Source organism: Ammospiza nelsoni, chromosome 2 (assembly GCF_027579445.1).
Source record: "Ammospiza nelsoni isolate bAmmNel1 chromosome 2, bAmmNel1.pri, whole genome shotgun sequence".
Classification (NCBI taxonomy): domain Eukaryota; kingdom Metazoa; phylum Chordata; class Aves; order Passeriformes; family Passerellidae; genus Ammospiza; species Ammospiza nelsoni.
This window is the reverse complement of record NC_080634.1, coordinates 42,869,128-42,892,909: the sequence shown is the minus strand read 5'-3', so window position 1 is coordinate 42,892,909 and position 23,782 is coordinate 42,869,128. Positions and strand designations below refer to the sequence as shown.

Here is a 23,782-nt window from a genome sequence, read left to right as displayed (position 1 = left end):
CTACTGCTTTTGGCGTTAAGATTGAGGCAAAGAAGGCAATATCTCAGACTTTTTGTCATCCTCTGACACTATGGCATATTCTGCACCCAGAAAAGGATGAAGATTCTCCTCCTTTTTCTGCCAGTGTATTTAAGGAAACTTTTTTGTGTTGTATTTAACCACAGAGGCCAAACACATGAATAATCTCCTGGCATCTTGCAGCCGGTCTGTATGCCCCATGTGACATTTGCCAGCCCCTGGTGGATGGATGTCCCTGGTGCCTGAGAGTATCAGTGTGGCAGCAGCCACTTGTGTTGAGGCAACTGAACTGAGCCCTAAGGCAACAGACATTGCCTATAAAGGAGATGTGCTTCTCTCTGTCAGTGACAGAACATCAGAAGAGCAAGGTGGAGTAACCGTACTAAACAGAATACACCAAGAGGTGTCAGTTTGCACTTCAGCCTTTGCAGATCTAAATATTCTCACAAGGTCTGGATGTTCTAAAAGAAATGCCTCCATGAACAACTTCCCTTTGCCATTTTCTACAGAAAATACACGCATATACTGAAAAATAATAAAATAATATTTCTTGAATTAATCAGAATATTTTTATTTATTTTTTTTTTTCCACGTAGTACCCAGAAATGATGCTTTCTTACCATCATTTCTCAGTGTCAGAGGCGTAGGAGGACTCAAAACTCTGGCGTTTGTCACTGTGTTTTTCACCAGGCATATGTAGCTGCCAACATCGGATGTTTGCACCTTGGATATGTAGAGATTGCCTGTCTCCTGAGAGATGAAACGCCTGCTGTCTTCTGCCACAAAAGATGGGAATTCATTAAATACCCAGCTATAGATGATCTCTAAAAGAACACAGAAAGAAAATAAGATAAATTAATTGCAGAAACAATACTGTGTCATGTTAATAGATACACTAAATTAATGTTCATTAGCTTTATTTCAATAATGTATGGGGAGAAAAAGTTAAAGATTTTAAAAACTTTTAATTTGTTTGGTTTAGAATTTAAGAGGATATTTTTTTCTCCCCTTGGGAATTTGAAAGTATCATAAATGTTGAATCCACGAGTTCCTTGTGAAGGCAGAATTAATTCAGGTGAAATAATTAATTTATTCATCAGACTCAGAAAACAGCAATAAGATATGAAATAAATCCCTTTTCTAGTCTTTTGGGCCAAACCAATAATAATATCCAAAGAATTATTTTCTCTACTAGGTCAGATTTGCAGGGAAATATGTCAAGATGATTCTTGCAGAGCTATGCAAATGCAAATGTGTGTGTACAAACAGGTTTCATTCTGAATGTTTGTTTTTAAAGTCACTAGATTGTAGTAACTGCTCCACATACCTTGTAGGTAATATTACTGCTTTATAGTTCTATCTTTTACATCTGCTTCATTGAAGAATTCCTTAACCTTTCCTTTATGCAGCTTAAATCCCTACGATCAATTAATAATTCCTTAAATCAAAGCTACCAACAAATCATTGACTTTTAAAAATAGCAGTTAAATCCTTTCCCTTGGTTCTTATTTTTATCCCGTGAATCATCTATTCTATTTACCTGAACATTATATACTTTTCCCTTTATAGTCATAATAATTAGTTGAGGGAAAAAAAGTTATTTCCTATTATTCTGCATGAGATTATATCATGATTTAATAAAAACCTAGATTCATTTATGCCTCAGAATTAGAAGTACCAGTAAAGTTAATGAGATTCTGATTTAGCAGGATGTTCCTTGCAGGGAATTATTCATGTGGAGTTTCACCAACTCTGACTTTAAAGCCTTAACCCTATGTATACTTCTTTACAGGTTCTCCTTTTGAGCTTATTTTACATTGTTTCATTCTTTCTTCACCCTTGGAAAAAATACTGCTCACTACTTAAACTGGCATATCCAATGAAAGGTTATTTGTTCTGTAATCTCCCTCCTGTAGCCTTCAATAACCTGGCTTCAAAATGAGAAAAGCTGAAGTTAGTCCAGGAATATAAAGTCCCCACTACTGCTCCAAGACACAAACTGCTCCACTGGTATAACGAATTTCAAGCTTTTAGACTGAAATTTCTTGTGTGGCTACTCATCTTCAGCAGCAACAGGAAGACAGTAATTTCAAGTATGTCAGTTTGGTTCTCTCATACTTTCATATAAAGTTAGTTGAAAATGAAAGAATCAAAGGGGTGAGAGGAAACACCTCAAAATTTAAATTTTGCTATGTAGTTTCCTTTTAGTGATAGGAGAGGAACTGGTGTAAGAAGTGTGAAACATACTACATCTTAGCCAGGTGTGCACTTTGACTGTAACAGTACAGAGAGAATTAGGAATTCCAACTGATTTGTCCTTTCTATCCTTGTGTTGTACTATCCCCAGACACCGTGGTGAGAAAGGAACAAAGAGGCACAATCACTGCTTTTTCAACCAATATAAGCAAACAGTGCACGTAGTGCTAATAAGATGCAGTATCTTCTGAATCAATTTTTAGGAAGTTTACTCTAATTTTTAAATCAGATGAAAACTCTCTCCTAAAAAACCCTTGTGGTATCAATATAAAAATGCTATGTTAAAGGACTGAACATACTTAGCTGACAGGAGGGGAAGACTGTCTCAAAATCTCAAAATGGGGACTTAAACTGCACACATTGACTTTTTACTAAAATATTTTTTAGATTTATTAGTAATTCTGGGGGCTACATAGGACTCTAAGGAATTAAGATCTCTCAGAGAGTTCTCTGAGTGTTCAGATTTTCCTTCCTCTTCTGTTATGTTTTAGGCAAAATACTAATTATGCCCCAAATATATCTTGGAAAATTTTATTACCACATTTTACCATAATGCTTTATCTGGCAAAAAATGATTCATGGCAGTACAAAATTCTACAAAATGATGATGAATACACAAGTTCAAGGAAAATACACAGGCTTTAACTGAGGACCTGTTACCAATTCAAATGGAAAGTAATCAGTCTCACTAATTGCTCTGGTTTAAAAGTAGTTCAAAGCAAATCCAAAACAGTTATCAGTGTGGGTTCACTGGCAGTTCACACAGAAGAGAATTTTCTCCATTCATAGCCTAAAACCACTTACAATTAATTATTCATTTATTAATTAGAATTAATACTAAAGAACAGATTTCAGGCAATAAATTTTTGTGCCTCTAAGGAAATAAAATACTTAGTCTGTGCCGGTGCTGAATCCAGGGGGATACTGTCATTTTGGCACTTTCTTAATTATTTTTGCTGTTAAAAATGGCGTGATGGATGAATGTGTACTGGCAGAGTGTACTGAGACAAAAAAAAGTAACAGAACTCCCGCCAAACCTGAAGCTCAAACCATTTATGATATAGAGCTGTAGTTAAGGCTTTTTTTTTTTTTTTTTTTTTATGCACACCTAGAGCGTCTGTATTCCAGCCAGAAGCCCAAACTCTTAAGTCCAGAAGAAAGTGCTAGCGGTTTACTTCTTGATTCTTGTCAGCCCACTGACATTGAAAGAATTGCTCCTAATTTTCATTTCTAGAAAGCAAAACCCCAGGAATACCCTTTAAAGTACTTGAAGAATGCAAGATCTGAATGCTCAGATCTAGAATGCAGCTGGAATTCTTGGTCTCCTTTGCAGGTGAAAAGCCCCTTTGACACGTCACGAATTTTTTTTCTCCTGTTAAACCTGGTTAATGAGTTCAGCAGATTCTTAAATACAATTTTGAGGGTCATGTCCATACACTATGCATAGGTTTCAGTGGAAATATCTCAGGAAAATGTTGCAGACCAGTCAGAAACAACCACAGCTGGCTTGGGATCTGGGGACCCCACAGTTTTTAGCTGACAGAAATAGATGGATTATCTTGCAGAAGTGATTTCACAAAAGAGTGTTCACAGAATGACTGCAATTAAGGGAAAATGGGTGTACCTTGACATTGATCCATTGTGCAAATATCTCACACTTCTAAATTTGCAGCCCAAGAAGAGGATGAATCATGCATTGCTGTTCACATTCTTGGACTCTGACTGTTTCTACTTTGTATGCCAGCAAAATTACAAGTTAGAGTTTGTAAAAAACAAAATTGCTAGCAAAGGCTGGCCAAGTACAAAACCTGGGGGTTTGTTTTGTTTTGCTGGTTTGTTTTTCTACTGTCAGTTTTTAGCATAAGCCAATACCCACATGACTGCAAAGACACATGGAAAAAAACCAAACTAATAAAAAGACAATAATAGAGAATCAATATTTAAAACATAGCTGTCTCTCTGTAGACAAATGTGTAATCTATACTGTACATGCACAATAAAATATTCTGAAACAGTGGATGTAGTTACATGTCACAAGTCCCACAAGAGTTCAGCACAGCAGCGCATGTAAACCACAAGAAGAAAGGTATTTAAATGTTATCTGAAATCCTACTCATACAAAATGGTAAACTGCTGGGTGAACTTTCAGGATTTGAGAACAAGAAGCCGAAGACCAAATGGATGATGCCAGGTCTATTTGTACACTGTTCACTGCAGTTTTTACTGAACTTCAAGCCTGAATTTTCCTGTAATGGTTTATGCTACAAGATTTTAGAACCAGTGTCATTTGGCCAAACACAAATGCAACTGTCATTACATTATTTTTCAATGGGATATTGTACTCCAGAGGTGCATCTCAAGCCTGATAGATAAATAATGTTGACCTTCAAGAAATTTTTAAGCTAAAAGTCAGTGCTACCAAAATCTAAGTAAACCAAACCAGAACTTTAAAATCAGAAGGTAATTATTTTAGATATGGACCGTATGAAGTCATCTGCTTTTGAGAAAAATCTTAGTAAATGTTTTTTTCCATGCTGTACACAATTTGCTTTTAATGGGGAAAAATAAGTTTAAGACAAAAGAGAAAACTAAACACTGCATTATACATAAGTTTGGAGTTTTTTTCAGAACATGTGCTGAGGTTTTTTTTGTTTTTATGCCCACCTTTTTTATTTTTAATGTGACATCAATGACAAAATGACAAAGAGGATGCAGAGCCCTTCCTCAAAATTACAGCTGTCTGCCAACTTAAAATAAAGTATACACAGATACTTTGCGTCAACACAAACAGAAAAAGAGAATAAAAAGACGGAGAAATTATGTATTGTAGAATAGCTGTAAATGGATGTGTGGTGGGCTGAAAAAGTCTTCTGCTGCTATATTCTCTTATATATAATGGTGTAAAAATGATATAAGTAATTTGGTAACTGCAAAACTGATAGTTCCTTTTATGAATGACCAACCTTGTTTACAGAAGGATGTCTCTAAGGAAATATTTATCTTTTTTTTCTGAAGATGATTTGGAAAGCCTTCCTATTGTAGCCTTCCTAATGTCCAATTTCTTTCTATATTTTATTAAACACTTTTTACTAGGCTATATAGGTCAAAATCTGGGTCATTTTGTGATGGAGTAGTAAGAAGAGCTCATCTATTTCCTGACAGAATTAATTTATAGCCTGAAATGTTGCTTACTATAATTTCTTAAATGATTTTTGTAGTTCTGTTTTCTCTGCTAAACAACACTAATTCCTAAACTGTCACAATGTGATGTACTTCCCATAATGGATGAAGCTGGAATACTCACATATCAGCATTTTTCCTAGTGCTTTTGGAGATATTCTGATGCAGAAAATGTCAGTACTATGGCAATGTAAAAGTGTTCCTGTCACTGTGGGTCAGTATGAAATAATGCCTGAAGTATTGTAAAGAGAGCTGTGCTGAAGCATTCAGATAACACCAAATATTCACTCCTGTGTTTGTTACTGCCTGAATGTTTTCCAGATTTGCTGCAGGGATTTTCTCTTAAGAAATTGCTCCATTCATCCTTTTAACATGAGGTTTCTGGACAGCCTTTTCAGCAGCCCTGTTAGCTAAGTGGTATTTTGGGTCCAAGTGAAGACATAACAAGAAGGTTGTTATATAAACTCTATTAAGGTCACTGAAAACCTAAGTGTCCATAACATGGCTAAATTTTGCCTATTCAAGGGCAAAGCACGCAAAATAGCCATGCCATAATTGCACTTCTGTGGAGTTATAATATTTGTACAAGAAATAATTCCAGCTCTAGACTTCATTTTGTTGTGTAGTGGGAGATCCCATTGGAAAAACATATTTCTCTTCATCCACTTAAAATTTGCTTTGATTACTCTAATTCCACAAGATGGCAGTACTTGATGAATAAATGGTATTGATGCCTGATGACAGCCAAAATCTGAGATAATCTGGAAGTTTTTGCAAATCTGAAGAAGTTTTTATTGCTATGTTTTAGTTGATAAGTAAAGCAGCAAAAAGTAAACTCAATATTACAGGCTGAATTTACTATATATTATATTAAATGTATGTATAAATTTCAAATATATATATATATATATGAAATATATTGAAATATTTATACCTAACCAATGAAATTTTCAAGATGGATTTCCCTTAGCATTTATAACTATACTGTTCGAATGAAATAAACTGTCAGGATATATATATAGGCCTACATCTCCTCTTCTGAAAAGATAAAGCCTAATTTAATGCTAAGCCCAGCTTTGAACTTTTCCCTCACAATATTAGGTACACTATCCAGAGAATAAGGGTGCAATATGCAGTACCCTCTAATAATGGGGAACACTTCACATTAAGAGGGAAAAGAGGCTTCTTTTTAGCTAAAATGAATGAAAACAATGGGTTGTTCCTCCATCCTCCCAGGCCAACCAGATAAATAATTGTGGTGCATTTCTCTGTGCTGCTATGGTTTATTATCAGTGCTCAATAATCTTCCAAGAAAATATTTAATGAACATAATTTATTTGTTGCATTGTAACACACCCACATGGAGTAAACAGATATTGTCGATTTATCAGTTAGCAATTAAATTGGTTATTTCCTTCTCTGGAGGCTTTGTATCTACTGCTCACTTATCTGAAACACAATTCTACCAATCACATGTTTGTCTTTCTTCAGATTCAATTACAGTGATAAATCTCCAAATATTTTCTTTCTTATAACCACTCACAGAGTTAAATAGCTAAAGATATTCTAGAAAAGGTAAATGTACTGTCAGGATTCATCTTGTTCTGGAGGATGCAAATATTATTTTGTTGTTACCAGTGTAGACAGCCAATGTAGTCTCATTTGTGCTTTAATATTCATGAAATGTAGCCAGTCACTGAAGCATATAAAGACTAATGAAATGTATTTCTCATACATGCACTCTTTAAAGAGACCATATAGCTTACGCCAAAAAATACAGCTTTGAAAAGATATTGGATTATCACATGTATTTGATTGTCATTGGTATGATTCTCATAGTAAAAAAGAAACTTGTTCCAGAATGTGTCAAAATACTGTTATCAAAACCACACATTATTCAGGCCCTTCTTCTGCCTTCAGGCAAGACCAAATATTCTCAGCACGTTCTAAAAGAATGTTCAGTGATTTATATTCCTAAATTTAGATCTTCACAATAACCTATTTTTATTGGATAATTGGACAGTTTTTTTAATATTTATCTATATTATTTTTTAATACTGTTTATTGCCTTTAACAAATACCATATTGGAAGTACTGAAAACACATTACTGGAAAGCAATATTAAACTTTTGCAGCTACAGTGGGATGCTATTACCCCTGTGCATATCAAACTTTCGTTTGCAAGGCTGGATCAGCCAAATCTCTTCAACTTTTCTTCAGAAGTTCTGATTTTTAATCTTTTATTTAATTTTATTGTTTTCATCTCCTCTGCTTTCTACATCTTATAATGTAGGACCCAAAGTTGGACATCAACACTACTGAACAGTGGGAAAAGAGTAACTCATACTCCACAGGTAGCAGCTCTCTTAGGGTGTCCTAGAATTCTACTACTGAATTATCCATTCTACTAAGTCTTCTGTTATTTTTTTAATTGCATTTTTCTAAGGAAAAATGCCATTTAATCACTTATTCCTTTTTATTTTATTTGTATATTTGATCTTTGATAAATACAGCAATGTGAATTTTGCTGAATTTAGTGTTATTCCTCGTGAGCCATTTATCCAATACACTGATCATTTTTGCTTTTCATTCTGTGTTCTGCAGTAATTGTAACCTCTTTCAGGGGTCATTCTCAAATGCTAAATATGCTTTTCTTTCCTCTAGGATACACACACTTCCAAAAAATATAATTTATTTTAATATATATTCTCAGTAACTTTCTCATGTAAAGAAATGTTTAGACATACTTTAAGGTCATTTTATCAATTAACATTGTTATTTTATGTAAATAAAGAAGATATTTAAATCACAGAAATTTATGGGAGAAGAGCCTGATAGGAGAAACAAATAAAGTTGTGATAATATTTGAAAGTATTTTTTGAGGAAAACAAACACTGGAAACAGAAAATTCTCAAGACAAGGCAGAAAAAAACTACATAAAAAGTTTGAAATTTATTTTTTTGAAGCAATTAAGAGATTTTAAACAACAACTCTGTTATTTATATTCTTTTATTTTTTAGGTAGGAATGGAAATCAATGATTATATAGAAAATTCCTGTATGCTCCATATAAATTGATGTTCTGTGGTTTATAACACAACAGGTAATACAAATGCCACTGTATACTGTTATTTTCTGCAAAAAGTAGGAAAAAAATAGGTGATAAAGAGCAAAAAAGTAAATAATGTAAGTAATTAATACTAGAGAATCACTATTGAAACTACTGAAAAATCCACAGCCAGCAGGAGCAGGGCAGTGACCGTCCCCCTGTACCCAGCACTGCTGAGGCCACAGCTCCAATCCTGTGCTCAGTTCTGGGCCCCTCAGTGCCAGAGAGACATTGAGGGGCTGGAGCGTGTCCAGGGAAGGGCAGCGGAGCTGGGGAAGGGTCTGGAGCACAAGTGCTGTGAGGAACCTGCCTGGGAGTGTTTAGCCTGGAGAAAGAGAGGTTTGGGAAGATCTCAGTCTCTAAAACTACCTGAAAGGAGATGGCAGCCAGGTGGGGGTCAGTCTCCTCCCTCAAGCAAAAGCTGAAATGATAAGAAGAAATGGCCGCAGGTTGTGCCAGGGGAAATTTGAATTGGATATTAGAAATCCATCACCAAAAATGCTGTAGAACATTGGAACAAGCTTTCTAGAGAAGTGATGAATTCACAAATCTTGCAGGTATTTAGAGGACATAAAGCCATGGCACTTAGGCTTGCTGGATTCAATGATCTTAAAGGGTCTTCTCCAATCTAAATGATTCTATGATTAGTAATTTCCAAAGAGAAGAACTAAATTTGGTCTATCATTAGAAAGGGTAATCAAGATGATACACATAATTAAAAATTTATCTGTTTCAATCTTAGATGAAATAGTTCAGTGGGTGATATGAGATTTGATTAATATCTAATTTAAATAGTGAGATATAATTAACATTATTGGAAGAAAGTGTATCTAGTCAAACTAACCCATTTTTATAATTCTTTGTATTGACCAAGAGAGCAAAGTTTCTGTAATGGGTCCAGAATTCAAATTCATATTTTGTAAAAGAATATATTGACTAAATTATTAGAATAAACCTAAAATTAACTTACTGTGCATTGAAGGGAATAAAAGCTGACTGCACAGCATGATCAAGAGGACCAGATGTGGAATTCTTTATCCTCTGCTGCTGACCATTTTAACAATTAAAAGAAACCTATGCATTTGTAATCACTGATCTACAGGAAATAAAAGATTTGTCAAAGGCAAAAATGCAGAAAACATCACTGATAAACTCTGATTTAGATAGCTTATTATTATTAGAATCTTCTTAATGATGGAAATGTGTTGAATCTACAAGCTGATTGTTTCTTAATAATTGGAATGAACAAGGATTCTGTGGTAATTCTTAACTAACTGTTGCATTCATATGAAAAGTGTGGCACTGGAAAATAATGAATATGTTGTTTAATGCTAGGAAAACATCACTGTGTAGAATATGTGTGGAAATTATTTTTTCTGGCAAAACCTTCGACAGAATTTAAAGTATTTTTAAATTTTTTTTTGCCATTCACACTTTAGGTTTCTCTTGTTCTCTGATCGTGCTATGACACTTGATTTTCTCTATGATTGAATGACACTGGTGATACTTACTGCAGCACTCTCTGCTCTCCTCTAAGTTTGATGCAGTGGTGAGTATGATGAAAAATCCTACTCCAGAGCTTTGTGGCTTGTAGTGAATCCAGAGTCCCACACCCAAGGGGACGACTGCTTTGCATGGAAATTTCATTTCATGACTACTTCAATGATGCCAATAGATAGTGCATTTTGAAGGCATAAATAGGAAATTTTTCAAAACAGTAAAACAGAAGTAATGTTTGGATGATGATCATCCAAATTTACAGAATATTGCTCTGTCTTAACTCTTTTTCAGCTGAGAGATGCAAAATATGTAATTTTCCTTCTTCAGCAGAAGAAACTCTGAAAAGCAAATTCTGTAATTTGGCTACAAATGCTCACTAGTACTTCAATTATAGTAGTATCAGTCTCTCAAGGACTTTATATATATGTTTCAGTTCAGTTTCTTGTTCTTAAAAGAAAGAAGCAATTTAAATTTGTCCCTTTACACCTCAGTCACCTTGATTCCTAATGCCAGGAAGGATTAATAGTAGCAGAAAGATTTCTTTAACAAGATTTAAATTCAGGCTTCTGGGTATAGAAATGGAAATAAAAGGCAAGTAGAGCTCTAGTTTATACTTCAAACCACTCTTTTTTAGCAGAATTCACCATTCTATATATGTAGTTGTTGTCATAGGAATTGTACTGTCAAAACGTAGATTCTTGGAGTCTGTAGAGTTACCCTTGCATGACTGTACACAGTGAACTTAAGACATAGCCCACTGCCTCTCTGCTTTATATTCTCTTGATATTAAGTGTTTTAATATAAATATAAAGGTTTTTGCTGGGTCTATTTGCAGGTCAGTGCTTGGTGAATTCCACCATGGGCATAACACAATATGATTGATGAATCTTTCTCAGGCCTGCTTCTTTGGTCCTATAGTATTTCTTACTCTAAGGCAATAAAAGGAAGTGACTTTCCAGCAGTCCTGAATCAAGCCATAGTCAAATGGATATCTCCACTAACACATAGTTATTTTAATTTCTAATGTTTGTTCCTCTTCTCACCATTTCTTTTTACATCCACAAGAAATGCCAAAAGACACACACAAAACTTTATAGCCAATGAATCCTTAGGACTTTTGTGGGTGATCATCAGGGACAGGTAGTTATTCTCTCATACTCCCTCTGAATATGATTGTCAAATATGTAAAAAACTCAAACAAAATAACAGTATAAATTTCATAATCCCCCAGATGTTAAAAGTCTAGTGCTCACCTCCTTCTTGATGTATTTTCTAGTCTTAAATGTACCAAGGAATGTATTGGCAATTACATTTTTCTGAACATAATGGAATTGGGGAACATATGCCTCAGAGAATAGCATAAAACCAATTTTATAGTTCAAAAGAAATTTTTTACATACTAAGAATGATGGTGACAGATGATTTTTTTCCGCCTTAATTAAAAAATAAAGTGCAGACAAAGAGGAAGAAACATGTCACATTAGCAAATTGCCCCAGAATGCTGATATTGCTGTTCAACCATGTTGTACAAATAAATCACCACAAATAACGTCAGCAACAATAAATCATTTAAAGTCTAACAGTGTTGAGAATGCAACTCCTACCTGTTTCTACATACAGACATTACTTGGTTGCATCCCTCTGCACACTGTTCTGCACTGCTGGAAACCCAGTGAACTGCTTCCACCCATCTTCTACTTGTCACATAATTGTTGTTGAGACATAATATGTAGCCTTCTATTGTCTTATTTTTAGCCTAGACCACTATCACAGGATTATGTATTCCCTCCTCAAACCCTCAGCAATAGCAAAGTGAAACATTTTAAATAGGTATGATGTGTCCCATTGCACATAGGTATCAAATGGAAGAAGGTATTTGTCCAACTCTCCTATTCTTTTTGTTTATTCTAAAGGAAATATCATTAATAAAATAATGCAAACAGCAGGCAGTCTGTCACTCTTTTCTGTTGACTATGTATGTAATTTTCAGAAGTCTTATTCTGTTTTTCCAAATCCATTTTCATTTAGGAGTAGGAAAGAATTGTGACATGATGCCTGAAGATTTTTAGCTTTCTCATATACTTGTAGCTTTGTAGATTTTTAATATATAGCTGTATAGCTTGTAGCACTTTCTGACACTTTAGAATGGTACTTATCCTTTCTCACATATTATGCCACACTCTTGAAATTCTGTTTGGTTTTCTTTTCAAGGGGAGCAATTTCTAACAAGAACATCCTGCTTTGCACCAGAAGTTGGGAGGCATTACAAGATACAGGCCTAAGAACTCCAATGGAGCAGGTCCAAGTGTGGGTTAACAACCCTTCTCCCTTTGGATGTACTGTCCAGATATACTAATTAGTTAAACTTACATAAGCTTGGGAAATTCAATCCTCTGTGTGCACGTAAGTATATTTTGTGCACCTGAAAGGTTTAATTTAAAAACTGTCACTTTTGTTATCAATTTCAATATAATTTGGAAAGTTTCCCTTCTGATTCTTGGCCACAAAAGATCTGGATCTTGTAAAATCACAAGATATGGATTGTAAATCAGTGCAATTTTAGTCTTTCTTTGATATTTTCTTTATAGATCATCCACTGTTATCCTCTGGAAAATAGGTATTGCTTCTTTCTTCTCACATTTGAGAGAGGTGAGAATAGACTCTTCAGGATTGAAACTAGCTTGCTAAACTCCTAAAGGACTTCGTGGCTCTGCAGGAAAAGCCAAGCTGTCAAATACTTTATCAGTATTACCTATATCCTTCTTTTCATTCTCTCTTCCTACTCCTGAATTTTTATCCCTGCAGTCTCCTATAGGACATTTTCTCACTTTTTGAAAAATAGCATGGAAATTAATGCTTCAATAAACTTTTAAATTAAGTAAAATTTTCTTGTTGCAGGTGTTCCACTCTGGGGCAGTAGCATCAAAACAACAGGAAGTGTATCAACTGGCTAAAGAAGTCATCACAATGATTTTAACAGTATTGAAACAGAGCATAAGAACATGGGAGATAGAATGGGTAATCAAATTATCAGAATTAAGAGTGATATTAATTATTAAATTGTTAAAAAGATGGCATTTTGGTCATGAAAAGTCACCTTTTCACTATTACTGGTCTGGAAAACATAATTTGTTGTTAGAAGATATAGAATGTACATGTGCTGCTGTACAGTGATTCAGATCTGGCTATAATCAGATTGCTGTCTGAACTCTTACATTATTATGCTTATACCTATCCAGTCATTTTCTCCTTGAAAAATCCAAGCAATTGCCTTTAACATATTTAATGTTAAATTATAGCTGCCTTCATGCCACTTATAATTTTATAGTATAGGAAAAAACCCATAATACATCCATATATGTATATATATATATGTATTTCTAAACAATTTCTAGTTTTCCATTTGAAAAAGAAAAATGCAAATGAGATATCCCAACCATTCTAACCACTTAATTTATTTGGAACAATCTGCCTGAACTGATTAAATTGGGCTTTATGAAAATCTATGTCTCGTTAAGCTTTGAATCACCTCAAATGGTTGTAAGTTCACTTTCATACTTAAAAAATAAAAAATAAATGACTTTATTATATAGAGAAACTTGTTAATAAGATCTGGCAGAACTCAGATCAGCTCTGTCCAAAGCCTTCTGCCTCTGAATCCAAACTGGTCTCCTAACATTTGCAGTAGTCATCTCTACCAGAATCACCATTGAATTCAGCTAATTATGCCTAGTGTGGGGAGAATTGCATTTTCTGAAAACTCCCCTGTTTTCATCCTGGTTTTTTGGCATCCTTTAAGATTTCATCACAATGGTCATGGAGATAAAAAGCTAGAATCCAGAACCTTAGAAATAGATAATTTCTCATTTCTTTCTCTGTTTCCTCTTGTTTCAGCAGTCTGACCAGCATTGTATTTCTGGCTTCTTCTTAGTTGCACAGATTAATGAGTGCATTCTCACTCTATTCTTTTCTGTGATAGGGAGAGGTAATTAGGATTAATTAGGAATTTTCTAACTTGAACAAAATGGGCCTTCTGATATTTAGCTAGTTGACATGTTAGTGAAATGGTATTTTTCCAGGCATCAGCTTAGTAAAACATTGCATATAAAGAGTGAATGGGTTCTGATGGGAAGGTTACTATGAATGGGTCAGGTCTGGGGGAGCCCTGCACCTCTGAGATGGTAACTGCTGTGTGTGACATCAGTCTTAAATCTGTGAACCTTGGGCTGCTGCTGTTTTACAAATTGTGTAGCCATTGCCACAGAAAGCATTTGTGCAACACTTTAGTTGGGACTTTCCAACACAAGCTGAGGAAAAGTGGATTCGATACCCTGAGCATCCATTTCTGTTAAACCTGGCAGGCCAATGCTGTCTGGTTTAACCCCTAAACTAAGAGGTTTCTGCTAGTTATGCCTAATTGGTTGGGACATATCAGTAACTGGCTAGTAACTTGTCTTGAGGGAAGAGGATCTTGCTCACTACAGAAACTTTTCATCATTGTCTTATTTGTCAGGCTGTAGACAAATAGTCATGTACAGCTGGTGCCTGAGAGGCAACAGTGCATGAGCCTGAGGGCCAACTCACTCCACATATTTTTAAAATTAATTAATGTCTCATGCTTCCTCCCTCTTTTCTTGGTATCTCCTTTCACTTTGTTTCTCCTGAGCTGTCAGCTGGGGTAATATATGTAGACAATACTGTGACTGTGAAACTACAGCACACATCCCTTAAGCAGAGCCCTGTCAGGGCTGCCCCCATCATCCATTGTTGTGTGCTGCCTTAATTGGGCAAGGTCAACCATCTTCTTCTCACTACGTTTTCATAGTCCCTGAGGGGACAAACAGCTCCTGTGAGTGATCCAGTGGGTGTAGGGACATTTCAAATTACAAAAATGCCAACCAACCAACCAACAAAAAAAAAATTCCAAAACTCAGAAAAACTCACCAAAACTCCAACAACAACAACACAAGAAACCCAACCAAAAAAAAAAAGAGAGAAAATCTAGACTTGTTTATCCATACACCTACTATAAAGACATTGTCTAGAATTTGGGGCACGTGCTATCATTAAAATGCAATTAAAATCTAATAACAACACATCACCAACAGACTGGGAGTAACTCCACTCTGGCAAATACAGCTTGTTAAAATGCTGCCCTACAAAAAATTTTATAATCCCCAAACTCTTAAATTTCATATCCTCAGATGAATGCCTTTAACAAGACTGAGGAAGGAAACCTTAAAATGTGCTTCAGGGAAGTCAGTAGCAAAATTACTGGTCATGTATTGAGTAATGAAAAGACCATAGAAGAAAAAAAGTTAATTGCATTTTTTCATTCCATAATGAAATCTACAGGCATGGTCATCAATCAGGTGCACAAATAAAGAACACAGATTCCTATGTTGAGCAATGTCAGGGGCCATGGACGTTCTATTTAAGGATAACACCCATGTGTATTATCATTATAAGACATTAGAGCTTCAAAAGCAGTCTAGTAAAAGTGACAAAGTAAACGATGCAAGAGTGAAACACCTTTATGATTCTTCCAAGCAAATACGTGATGTGTGAAGAGATAAGATAACCCTATGAAGTTAACGCAGAATTAGGACAGGAAAATAAATGTTAAGATACTCTGAACTGTCCTCTAATGCTTTTTATTCTCCAATTACTGAAAAGCAAAATTTAAGGTTTATTCAAGTTATCCATAGAGGACAAATCATCACAAGACTATAATAAAATCTAATAGGCAAATGCAGGAACCCTTCGACTCATGATCTAACTCTGGTACACAGAACTCTCAAACAGAGGTTTTAAAACATTCTGTCTGGATAATTTATAAGTTATAGACATGCAAAGTAGACATGAGAAACTTGTCATCTTGTATTTTATATGTGACATAATAAGTGTTTATTACATAAATCTTTCCATCCTGTACGGTAAGCAATTATTTTCTACTATTGTTTCTTAAGCAGCCTTTTTCTGATTCCCACTTCAGGCTCCTACTAGGAATCAAAACAAGTGAAGAACAAACTATGGCATGCAATTATGAGAAAAACAAAACACAACTGAGTATTCTATAGTGTATATTAGTATAATATAATATAGTGTACTCTATAGGATCCATATTAGATCCCTTAGAGCAGTTTAACAGCTGGTGAAGTCTAAGAGACTAGGATTTGGCTTCCATTTTAACAGGAATATAAACTTTTAAGGAGAAAATACAATAACAACAACCACAACAAAAACCCCCAATCCATCAGTGTTCCTCTCAACCTCATTTTTGTTAGTAGAAGGGAAAGTATACTGGAGCATTGGACAGTTTTACCTTCTCAGCAATTTTAGTAGTTAGGAAGAGATAATTGTTTACAGTGAATGTGAAATGTTCAACTTACCAACACCAGCTTCATACTTATTGACCTCTACAAACTAAGAGAAGGTACTGAGTGATTAATAAGCTCTGTTTAGCTTATGGGAGAGTCGTGGTTAGAGGCATGCCCTGTCCAGCTGTTTTGGTAAACTGTGAGTTTCCAGTGCTTTGATAGGTGCCAGAAAAGCAATTCTGCCTTGGTCTCAAGGCAAAAGGAGAGATAACACTTTCACCAGCATACTAGCCTCTCCTGGAAGGAAAATATTTAGCTTTTTATGCTAAAGCTAATTTGAAAATTCAGATTTGGAAAAAAGAAAAATCAACCATATAATAGAAAAGAATCTGGATGTTACCTTACTGCTCAATACATGATATTGTTTAATACAGTATAAGCCATGATCAGGAAGAAATCTCACCTCTACTGACAGGTTAATGTGATGAAGTGCATCCACTCATACCTAGAGAGGGCTGGGGCATCATAAATCTAAGATATTGAAGGCTTCCTGTGATTTTGAAGAAACTGGTAATGACTAGATTTAGGACAGAAGTTTTCTGATGTTGTGGATTGAAATGCCACTGTTGGGTGCCTGGATCCTGGGACTTAATTTTAAAATAACAACACAACTTTAAAAAAACCTTGTGACCCTCAGCTACATATAGACAGACATCTGAGAATTGTATTCCCAAAATCAGCTTGGTAAATTGAGATCCAGAGGGTGCAGGGACCCCTTCAGAACAGAATTTGCTGTGTCCTGCATGTAGCTACCTGAGCCAGTTGCCTGTAAACAAGGTAATGAGCACACTAAGAGCAGTCCAGCCCAAATATAACCATCTTGTTATCATAACTAATTTGCCTGGAGAAATTTACTAACCATTCTCTACCTGAATGAGGTGATTTGATTTACAGTCTGTCTTATTATTTTTATATATAATTTGTGCAGTGTTCAAAACAGAGGACTTCTAAGGCTATGTTTGACTTCAGTAGGACTTGGTTTCCAACTAGTAGAGAAGCTGCAATCCAAACCTGCAGATTTAATGCAAATGCAGCTTTCATGTTCCTTTAGCAGACCCTGAACAGTAAGAAGTGATAAGTTTGTGTTTACTTCCAAGGAGGATGTCTGACTATGTCTGAAGTACACATAAATAGGAGCTTAGAATGACTTAAAGAAACTTTATTTTGTGTGAGTTTCTCCAATATGAGGACCAAGAAAACTGTGTAGGTAACAGAAGAACAGGACAAAAGTTTCTAGTGCACAGTGGCAGGAATCTTTTAGCAGCTTGCTTGTTTAGCAGCACAGTATGCAGACATCCAGACAAGGATGTCTGTAATCCCCATGGCACTGGCATTAATCACCTTTGATGAAACTTTTCTCATGAAAAGTACAATTTTATAACAGTGAAGGGGAGGTATAAAAGATGCAGCTTACAGCACAGTTTCCAAACTTTGTAAGATCGGCTTTACCGTTTAGAAAGAGATTAAAAAAAAAGTTAGAGTTTAGCATCTGTACAGATGTCACATGCTGCAGATAGATTATGTAGCAGAGCTCCCTCCAGACGGCAGCATCCCTCTGAGGCAGGATGGAGCTCACATCTGCCTTCCCCTGTGTGCATCAGAGCTCTACTCGTTCTAACAATGGGAATCGTCATTCTCCATTAGGCTCATACTGAAAGCCTTGAATAAAAGCCTTAAAAAGCTCAGCTGAAAGTATTAATTCTGAGGGAAACATGTAAATCTGGATGAAAACTTCCATTCATTTTTAATCTTGCTATGGTAAACCTTGTAATTAAGATGATTAAATGGCTGAATAAAACCCTATATTTACATCATTTAGAATACCACAATGAAAAACCATAATCCTGTTTATGAAAAGAAAGCAGTAGAGGCATTTTAAATCGGAAACATCAAACAAAGCTTGTTATTTAAGCAGTCAGTAATTAATGTAACTCTTGCTTAACAAGGACGACTAAGAGTTAACTCACTAGGAAATGCCTCTTGGAGAAAAGAAATAATTGGGAAGAATCAGATATTGTGTTTATGGAAGAAAAAAAAAGATAAATTGTTATGTTTTTGAATGATCAAGTTATCCACATTTAATATATTTCACAGGGGAGAAGTTAAGGATTAGCAACAAAAACAGCACTAGTGGGAAAGTTTCTGGAGTAGGCACATCAAAATGATACAGCACTCCCAAGGAAGCAAGAGGCAGCATTTCTTATGAGCAATGGTCCAGGAAAAGCAGGAGGTGACAATCTCTTGGTGGCTGTTTGACATAAAGAATTGGCAGAAAAATCTTATCCTTGAAAGTATTTTCCTTCCCCATTTTGAAGGAGTGGATAATGTCTCTCCAAAAAATCTCCAATAGTCTGTTGCCTTGCTATTACTCAGCAAAGATGACAATAACTTAAAAAACTTATTTATTAAACTAAAGAGATAATTCTCTCATCTGAATCTGCATGGCAGCATTTAGAATCTATTTCAGGTGTGCTTGCCACCCCACATTCCCCCTTGTTTTCTCTGTAAAATATTTGGACAACAATCTAATGAAAGTCTATATTAATAATATAAATACATCACAAGTTTGTGTGTGTTTGCATGTTTAATGCATTACCTCTTGATAATATATCACAGCATAAATAAACAGAAATCAAGTCTATATGCATATGAAACTGCCTCTCTGATTAAAATCTTGTCAAAAGAAATTAGGGTAGTATTTTTTTCAGTCAGTGAGCTTTGTAAAGGCTTTCAGACTTTTTTCTAAAATTGTATTCTGTAAGAATAGAATGTAGGTACTACTTAATCAAAAGTATTTACTTTACCTTCCATTTGAAAACATGTTAATAAAACTATATCTCTCTCAATACAGTGTTCTTTCACTGTGTCATCTTTCTTTTCCCACAGTGTCTAAAAGGGCTCAAGTTGAAGTTCCTGGGCAAGCTCATATGCAGTTATTGACTGGAGAGATTGAGGAATGGGATTCTGTTGAAGGACAAATTGCTTACGGGGTTGTGGAGAATTATTAGGCTTGATATTGTATCATGGATTTATCTCCTGTGATAAGTAATTGAAAATTATTTCTAAAGGTGCTGATCAATGTGAACAAGTCAATATTGCAAAGCTTGCAGTGTTCACCCACAAAAAATTCTCTATCATCAAAAACATTCCCATAATTCATGGTCTTGTTAATTTGAGATGTTCACACATCGCAAACATGCTCTGAATAGTCTTTGATTAGATGTATCCACTATAACATCTTAGGATCCACTTCAAATTTTGTCTCCTGAGTGATTTCATTGTTCAAAATTTCTTAAGGCTATTTAGAAGATAATACCATCTTTGCAAATCAGTCACAAAAACTAAATGGAGTATTGAAAAATGGAATGCTTAAAAAAAATTTTAGATGTTCCTGCACACAAATACTTGAAGTACCTCTGCTTGGCAAAAGACTTTTTTACCTGGACATTTCATATTTGTTGTTAATTTCACAATTAAATTCATACACTTCACTCTGGAATTTCAGGTTTTGTCCAGAATTATTTTTTACAAATGGACTCTGATCTGGCAGTCAACTTTCATTAATGTCTTGTATTTTATTGCCAGTGCTTTGTAAAATGATTTATTTTTGAAACACCACCAGGCCTGTAGAGATAGCTCTCCCCCTTCCAGGAGGACTCCAGCCATTGTAATAATACCACTCGCAGTCCCACTGCTGTGTGGGAACTCAGCACATCACTCTGGATGTCCAGAGTTATCGAGACAACCCTTGGGGGGCTTGGAAATCCTGGAATGTTGCCAGAAGCGCCTGGTGGTTGGATTTTGACCCTGCAAGGGATGTGCCACCTGTTTGAGGACATGAGAGTCACTTGGGGATGAATGGGGTAAGAATGAAGTATTTACAGGGTGGAAATATAGATTTTAGGATTTTGGTAGAGGGGGGTTATGGAGACAAGATGGAGGGATCAGGGCGTGTCTTGTCCTTCTTGTTTCTTCTTCTTGTCTTCCATTTTCTGTGGTGATGTTAGCACTTTGGGATTGGTCCTTGGTGAAGGCGCACTTGCTAATATGGGTGAAAGGTATTGGGAAATAAAGGCAAATATGATGGACGTAGTTTTTAGTATAAAAGTAGATGACATTCCAGTGGGAGGTCAGAGTGCCCTTGGCTGCCTTGCTGGTCAGACCTCTGTCAGGCTGGAGGAAAATTTCGTAGATAAGAAATAATAAACAATTCGAAGACTGAAAATCTGAAGAGTCCAGACTTGTCCTTTGAAGCCCGGGCTGTCCCAGGGCCATCCTACGCATGACCAGGCAGAGACAAACATCCGAAGCGGTCACTGCTGTACCACAAGGACTTACTGGTCCCCGGTACTTTACAAAGAAGAAGCTAAAGAAATTTCCTGTGATCGAATCACGGATTTATTTAGGTTGGAAAATACCTCTAATATCATTAAGTCCAAGCAGCAAACCAGCACTAGTTCCACAATAATCCATGTCCTTAATAGCCACATCTGCACACTTTTCAAATACCTGCAGGAATTGTGACTCTACCACTTCCCTGAGCAGCCTGTTCCAGGGCTTGAAAGCCCTTTGGATGAAGAACTGAATTACTTGCATTATGTAATGAACAAAAGGAAGGGAGGCCAAGTCCCCTTCCCATTGATAGCATCTTATGATAGTATCTTATGCACACTGACATGTGCATATCAGTGCTATTTTTCAGCTTTTGTAGATTACTTCATTACTCTGTAGACCCTTTTCTGGCTTAGCAATGGTGAAAAAATTATGCCAACAGAGGATAAAAATATTTTTCTGGAAGTAATTTTCCTGTTGGCATAGCCTACTGGTATTCAAACAATATAAATTAAAATGACTGAATGCTGTTTCTGAGCACTGTAGTTTGCACAGCAGGGTTTTTGCTGTCCCAGTGATGAAAATGAAGGATATTGGTTTTCACCATCAAAGGCAATATCTGTGTAACAGTAGTGTTAAAATCTGACTAAATAAAACTCAGAAGCATTATTTCAGGAAAACAATTCTAAATATTTTGATGATATATAAAGGTGCATTTTGTGGAATGGCAGCTGTTAAATGGTGTATGACAGTTTTACTCTTGATTCATGTCCATCTATCTTTTCAATCTCAGCTTGTTTGGGGAAATGAAATTCAGCTGCACTGCTGAAACCACCACGCACTTTTTCTGTCTACATCTTTTCCTTCTCAGTTTACTTATCACTATCAAGCCTTAACATCATGTACTCAATTTCATCATATAGACTGCAGTGTCAAACTCAGAAGGAGATTGTAGAGGCAACCACAAGAGAATTTGCTCAGAAGAGAGAAAAGCAGAGAGATGGCATTGATAACTGTAATACAGTAATAACAATCCTTGCAGTATAAATAGATACTGAACACATTTCTCTAACAGAAACTCAGAGAAGACTTTATTTTCTGCAGATTTTCCATCTGCAATGTTACTTTTCTTCAGACCTAAAATTTGGAGTAGAAAAATCCCCTCAGTACAGACCTCATTTCCCAGAGAAGAAAAGGATAGGCTATACCACTATATCTGCTATATATATCTGCCAAAAACCAAGTTATTCTGTCTAGCATGGTGTCTCCAGGTGTTGTATGGCACGGAAATATAAGCATGTACCCAGCTGTCTACAGGTTTTTGCAGCAGTGTCAATTTGAAAAGCAAAAAAGTAACCTCTCTGGAATACCTATGTTTTCATTTGGGAATCCACAGGCATTTCATAGAATTTATGGTAATTCTGACTTTTAGCAATGATGCAGTTTTATGAAACTAAGTTATACAGTGAAAGGAAGTAACTAAATCATGTCTCTACTACTGAAAAGGAGATAAAATTTATATTCAACAAAAGTACCATGACATAGGAATTTGGAGCAATTTCTGAAGGCTTCTAAACACTATAAGCAATCTTTTGTGACCTCAAGGCAGCCATATTCACTGTTCATGGCATGGAGACTATTGTTACATTCAAGTTCTGTACTAGGAATTAGACACGCTTCTAGCAGAAACTTTGCTGCTATTCACTGGCATTTGCAATATGTGAGCCTAAATTAGTCCTTTGGTACTCCAAAAACTGTCAGAAGGATGGTGGATATCTCATCTTTGAAGTTCCACAATCAAATACATACTGTATCTAAACTCCTGAGCACCCAATAATGAGGAAACTGTAAAGGAGGAACATGAATACAGGCTGCAGCCTAGTGTACCTGGAGAATGAAGTGGAGGGGAGCACATCAGAACAACTCCTTGGCCTTCACGTACAGATACAGCACTTCTTGTCCGACCGCTAAAATTCCCCAGATCTATCAAAAGAACAGAACATTTTGGTTACATACTAAAGATTTTAAATTTTTTGGCTGCCGTAATTTTAATTTTATTTCTTCTTTTAAAGTTGGTCGTTCCTTTTTTCATACCTTGATCTGTAATAGGAGAGCCTGAAAAATAAATCTATTTCCCTTACAAAAATTCCATGTTACATCAGCACTTTATTCCTTTTTTAGTGCACTTGCATACAGTATGAAAAGAAAAAGCAGCAGACTACATACACACACACACACACACATATATATATATTCCATTTACAAATACATATGATAGTGCTTTTATTTCCTTTTACTATATCCTGCTTGATTTTCTCCCTTGGTAGAAGGGATTCATACACAGTGAAATGGAAGAAATACAACTGGAGGGAATACTTCAACTAACATCCAGACTGATGATGTTGCAGACCCCACTTGGACATTGCACACAGGACATGGTGATGACAGAAAGGAAAATCAGCACATTGGTTCTAAAACTATAGAACATTGCTACTCTATAGCACATTTACTCTTTCAAATAATTTTCTTCTGATTTCTCTGATGCTATAAGTCCAAACCAGTATGAGTAAACGTGTTTTCCCTCCAAAGTTTCCCTCCATCAGGGCAATAAGAAGCATTTCAGTATTGGAACAAAAATTTTGAATAAAGTTGCAGGCCACTGCTATGAACAGTTCATTGTGATTATTTAAAGCCTCTCAACAAGAAGATCCTATTATTCCATTTACCACACAGAACACTCAACATGGATTCATATTTGTTGTGATTAATAATGATCTAGCATTTATATCTGTAGTAAAGAGATATGAGAGTTCAGTTCTGCCATCAGACTGTTAATGTCTTCACCTATTCCTCAGAGTCTGTTCTGTCAGGGGTTTTCTAGAGAATTTTCCATCTGATGTGGATCAAGGTGAAGAGAGCAGCAACAAGAGATCTTTGAAAAGGATACAGAAGCTTCAAGAAACATTAAAGGAGGATTTGGAAAAAAAAATGTTATTTTCCTATTACTT

At 35.7% G+C, this 23,782-nt stretch overlaps 1 protein-coding gene across 1 annotated transcript in view; it reads right to left on the bottom strand.

Moving 5' to 3' along the window:
- The window catches only part of CNTN5 (contactin 5), a 616,731-nt gene that overhangs the window by 164,145 nt on the left and 428,804 nt on the right, over positions 1–23,782 (bottom strand). The window contains exons 8-9 of the mRNA XM_059466383.1: positions 22,662–22,757; positions 639–842 (exon numbers count right to left, since the gene is read on the bottom strand). Of these exons, the coding sequence (XP_059322366.1) occupies positions 639–842; positions 22,662–22,757 (300 nt within the window). The remainder of the gene's footprint in view (positions 1–638; positions 843–22,661; positions 22,758–23,782) is intronic.